The 5,484-nt window shown below is 40.5% G+C and overlaps 1 protein-coding gene across 7 annotated transcripts in view; it reads left to right on the forward strand.

The window, feature by feature from the left end:
- Window positions 1-3,473: 3,473 nt before the first annotated feature.
- Window positions 3,474-5,484, forward strand: part of WEE2 (WEE1 homolog 2) — a 24,070-nt gene continuing 22,059 nt past the window's right edge. For 3 of the 7 annotated variants that reach the window (XM_019515430.1, XM_019515435.1, XM_019515436.1), the window contains exons 1-2: window positions 3,474-3,568; window positions 4,079-4,440. In XM_019515430.1, coding sequence (XP_019370975.1) covers window positions 3,559-3,568; window positions 4,079-4,440 — 372 coding nt within the window. In that variant the 5' untranslated portion in view covers window positions 3,474-3,558. Of the gene's footprint in view, window positions 3,569-3,642; window positions 3,662-4,078; window positions 4,441-5,484 lie in introns of those variants that run through there. The other 4 variants (XM_019515433.1, XM_019515432.1, XM_019515434.1 and 1 more) reach the window with 4 other exon arrangements.

The following is a 5,484-nucleotide window of genomic DNA, read 5'->3' on the forward strand; positions in this document are numbered from 1 at the left end:
CGAGTCATCTTGTGCAACAATATATGTGTCCTTGTATCTTTACACAGAAAAACCTGGAGGGCCTGGTGGATGCCCTTGTATCCAAATTAGATAGAGTTCCCAATTGAAAAAAAATCTTTTCAGAAGAAATGCTACTGTCTAGAGACCTGCAGAGTTGTGCTAAGCATGTTGTGCTGGAACAGCCCAAGAAAACTGAGCAGAGGCAATAACTGCACACGGGTAGGAATTGAGCCTAGTACCTGCTCAGGGTCAGTGCCCTAAAGTACTCAGTGATACCCATCATGAATAGGTGGCACGGAAGCTGCAAGCCAGCAACGGGTGAACCAGAGATGATGATCTGAATGCTGCTATGGAGAGAGAAAATATTTCCAAAGAACAGAATCAGCATAAGACAGAAACAAAGAACGACAAATGCATCCAAAGGCAGCCAAGTTTAATGTAATTACCATCCTTATTAAGCAGTCATCGATGTCATTAAATATCATTAGGATTAAATTACTTCTCTAGGACTTTCTGATTAACTGGATTACACAATTACACCAGTCTCAATTAAAAGGAAGGTATTGTCATAAACCATTTGTCTTTTTTTTCTCCCTATTGAGCTGATCTGATTGTGCCATAAACCACTCAAAAGACCCCAATCCTTAGTTTTTTTAAGTGGCTTTGATTGTTTTCCAAAATGGTCAGGTGGTGACCATCTGCTATGAATTCTGTATCATCTGCATTTAATGCCATGTAGGCATTTTGCTTGTTTCACAAACTCCATACAGAGGTTTATTGAGTAAAGTAATACATTACAGCATATAGAGGTTTCCACTGAAGGTAAAAAAGTGAAAAATGTAAAGCCTGAGCCTGCAAATGTTTAAACACATGTTTAACTTCAAGCACGAGTAGTTTCATTGACTTCAGCGGGACTGAGTAAATGCTTAGAGATGAGCCCATGCTTAAGCATTTGCTGTACCGGGGAAGAGTTTGAGCATATAACTGAACCTGAAGAAACAGGAACCTGAGCCTAGATATTTTGAACAACAGAACTAGAAGTGGGAAAGATCCTTTGAAGTCTTTTTCTCACAGTAAAAACAAGAAAAGCACAGGCACAAGCCCATTATTTCTTTTCCTGGTCACATTCATGGTATCCCTTTTATAAGGTTTTCTGCTGTAAAGTCACTGACAACAGAGGGATAGGTAGTATTCAAAACTACTTAACAGTGAGGTTTGAAAGCTTGTGTGTGTCCAGGTCACTATAGTTCAAATCCTATGAGAATAAATTAATTTGAATAAACAAGTTTAAAAAAAAAAACCCATCCAAGGCTAGGTATCCAGGTTATAGCCATATTGGTCTAGTGGCAAAAGCAATCAGGACTTGTGGTAAAGATGATATTTTTTATTAGACCAACTAGATTTTTGCAAAAAATTAAAATTAAAAAAAATCTTTAATTGCAAGCTTTTGGGCAAAGAATTATTTTTGCAAAAATCTAGTTGATCTAATAAAAGATATCACCTCTTCCACAAGTCCATCCATGGCTAAGCACTCTTAATGGATTATTAACAACACAATCAACACCCAGCAGCCCCTACCTGGCCATTTCACAGCCTGCTAGATACCACACCTCCCCCTTTTCATTGTTATGGATGTGTTTTTTGGCATTCCCAGATCACCAGGTTTGGAAGCAAGGCTCCCAAACATCATCAGGAGCTTCACTGCCACTTTCTCTTTAAAATGAGGGGCCTCCAGCACCCTCAATGACTGGAGGTATAAGGATGTTGCACATGGAGAGAAACAAGCCAATCCTAGGCCATTTAGGGTTATATAAGTCATATATGCAGTTTAGGCTCCTTCTTCAAGACCCATTGGAAGCCAGTGCAAATCCTAGTGCCTTGCTTGTCATCTGATCCCAAAGATGCTTCTATAGAGGGTGCATTGCAGTTATCTAAAATGGTCTAATCTTGGGATAACTAATGCATGGATTAGTGGTAAGGATTTAATCCAAAAAGGAATTTCACAACTCCCCCCAACCAGGTAAAAATGATAAAAGGCTGACTAGGACTGAAAACAAACAACTGGCTTAATGCAGTTCTGATTAGGCCAGGTTACATGGGGTGTATGACTCCCAGCAAAATAGACTAGGCACAGCCTAGAGTTAATTGCCAGTTAAGTCAAATTAGCCAGGATTATTCAAAGGTAAAGTGTTTAATTTGAATTCACGGGTACTTAATGTCAGACAATGAGTTTGTCAGTTTGTAAGGTCTGGGGTTTGCTGGGATAAAAAATACGCAACTGTGAATCAAAATGGTTCCCTATGTTTAGCCTGGGTTACTACTCTTACCCTTGGACATCTCTTTAATGTCTTATCTACAATACTAGTTTCAGTGTAGTTGTTAGGGACAGTACCAAAAACATAAATTGCTGTTTGTTTGTTTTTTATTATTTGTAGTCAGATCAGTTTACAAGGACTTTAGAAGTAGCTTTAGATTGCTGTGTCTTCACTTCTAGACATGCCCCCTTGAGGTGTGTGTATCAGTATTGGAAACTACTGCACATGCTGTTTCTGACAGTGCTACACTTGCTCTGTGGCTAGGGGACTTCTTTGCCTGTCATTCTGGCAGCTTTCCCTGGACTAAGAAAAAGGGCTACTGTAGACTAGTTCCCAGTTTATTAAATTTCTATATCCCCCTTAAAAACTCACATTTCACAAAAATCCTAGGTTTCTCAGGACAACTACAGAGAGAAGCCATTGTCCCGCTCCTTGGCAAGAGTTAACATGATCTTCCTTTCTGTGGGAAGTCTGACACTGTATTCACAGATTTAACAAGGTTTTTCATCTTGAACAGTGCAGGCATTTGCAAGTTGGAGCTGTGAATCTTTTTACTGACCTCGTAGAGACAAATCTATAAACTCAGTCTCCCTCAGCTCCCTTCCTATGTTCCTAGGCTCTAACACATTCTAAATGAAGCTGCTGAATTTCTCTGCATGGGTTATAGCACTTGTCCAAAACAATGCATGTCTGAGAAGACAATGTTTGCCTGAATGAATGAAGTGGTTAGTCCTGTGGCCAAAAGCCTAGAAATGTATATAGGTAAGGACATGTAAAGATTACAGTAAAAGCTGTGTTAACCAGCACTTCATTAACCGGCATGCCAGTTGATGCTGGTCAATGTGGTGATAGGGAAACTGGAAGTGGGACTTCCAGTTTTGTTGAATCCCACAGCCTGGGGGAAAGCAGCTTATATTATGTATATAGGAAAAAGAATGTAGAGGTGAGGAGATGATATGTAAGGAACAGTAGCTGTCTGTCATGTACGGCTTTGTACAAAACCTGCACCTTGCCATACTCTCATCTAAGTTTCTGCCACTGACTTCAAAGGGAACAGGATAGTACCAGCAGCTGTAAACAGGTGATGTTGAGCTCCAATTTTCACCTATTAACAATGATGCAGGTGCACCTGGATGGTTATAAATGGTATAGGGAAAAGAGTGAGTGGTAGTTTTTCACTAAGAATGGATCTTAGTAAAGTAAAGTATTTGGTAACTGTCTGAGCTCCTGCATTTACAGCTGTATGCAACACAGTAGGTTCTCTCCCTCTGAGAAATGTAGTGAGAATGTGCTGGTGTGGTCATTATCTTGCTTCATAAGTAGTGCAGGTTATGGCTAGGATGTGTGTAAGTGACCTCTTTTTGGTGGAAGGGAGAATAGCCTTTTAGCCTGATTTTTACGCAGGTTGAATATCAAAGTAACTGATTTCAGTTGAGTGATTTCTGATCTTAGAGCAGCAAGATAAGAGCCAGGGTATGGGTGGGTTGTTTTTGTTTGCCTGTTCTTCCCCTTCTTTTACAAATTGGGTCCAAATGGATTTATATTTCATAATTCCAAGCTACTTTTCCTTAACTGGTTTAGAGCCAAGTAGTGATTTTTATAATCAATGCAAATTCTCACACTTGTGGGATTAAAATGAGAGAACTGAAAGAATGACCCCAAAATGGGAGGAGAGGGCAATGACTTGCACTACTCTAAAGATTCTGTATTTCCTGCAAATCAAATAAGCTAATATTCATCATATCCCTACTGTTTCTTTCTAGTTACAATGGGTGACTGGGACAACAGTGATGAAATTATTCAGAAATTGGATTTTTCCAGTTGTGGAGAAGAGAATGAGGTGGGAGAAGACAGCAGTATACAGGAGGAGGTCTCCCAGAATTCAAGCCCCCAGAAGAATTGGGACTTTCAGAGCTGGAGTGCTACTAGTCCATTCCCAGTCACCCCCCATAGAAAATTAACTGACCTGTCTCTGACTGAGACAAAATTGTGGGGGAGTCCTGCAGTGAAATCTGCCCCATGTGAGACACCCAATGCTAGTCTGCCTTGGGAGACTTCTGCAACTCCACTACATTATATCACCTGGAAAAAACTGCAGCTCTATGATACCCCTCATACACCCAAGGTAAGGCAACGTTTCTACTCTGTGCCTGCTAGATTTAAAAACAAGCAACATTTCTAGCTCTTGCAAACAGAGAGTACCATTTACAGCCAAAGAACAACCTATGAACTAGGAATAACAGACTTCAGTCTCTTGCTTTCAAGTACTTTTTGAGTACTTGATTCTTTTTTCTAAGGATGGTTCATTTACCTCTGGGGGAAGAGAGTTATATTTATTGAACACTCAGTAAGCAGCATCACTAGGCAGACAGCCCAGGTTAGGTTTTAAGCAGACCCTCCGTGGAAACACACAAATGTGCACAAAGCCCTAGAAATCTTGCTTGTTTTTAAATCTAGCTGTTCTATTGTCAGTTGACTTCATTTTTTTTATTTTATTTTATTTATTAATTTTTTTAGATGAGTTAACATGCTTATCAATGGTGATTTGGGTAGCATCTGTTCCAAGGAACAAGTCTAGAGGGTTTCTGATCTAGATTTCCAAGATAAATAGATGAAACAAACAAACAGTGGGATGGGGCAAGAAAAAACAATGAGATAACCACCAGCCAGACATTTCAGATAAATGTTTCATAGCTAGCAGTAGTCCCTGCTTGTCTCCTGTCTAGTGTAATTCTAGTAATGACACGTTTGCAAGCAGGCACAGAGTAGAAACATTGCCTTACCTTGGGTGTATGGGGGGTATCATAGAGCTGCAGCCTTTTCCAAGTAATATAATGTAGTGGAGTTGCAGAAGTTGCACAAGCTGGACTAACATTGGGGGTCACACATGGGGCAAATTTCACTGCAGGACTCCCCCATGATTTTGTCTTGGTCAGAGATGGGTCACTTAATTTTCTATGGGGGCAGGGGGCTGGGGTAACTGGGAATGGACTGGTAATGCTCCAGCTCTGAAAGTCCCAGTTCTTCTGGGGGCTTGAATTCTGGGAGTCCTTCTCTTGTATGGGGGCTTCCTTGAAAGGGCTGCTAATGAGCCCTCTGTGCCTTTCCTGAAACTGGGTTTGCAAATGCACATTAGCCATGAAACTTCTGGCCCTTCATAAGATGGAAG

This window comes from Gavialis gangeticus, unplaced genomic scaffold, assembly GCF_001723915.1.
Source record: "Gavialis gangeticus isolate Ggan-Ray unplaced genomic scaffold, GavGan_comp1, whole genome shotgun sequence".
Lineage (NCBI taxonomy): Eukaryota > Metazoa > Chordata > Crocodylia > Gavialidae > Gavialis > Gavialis gangeticus.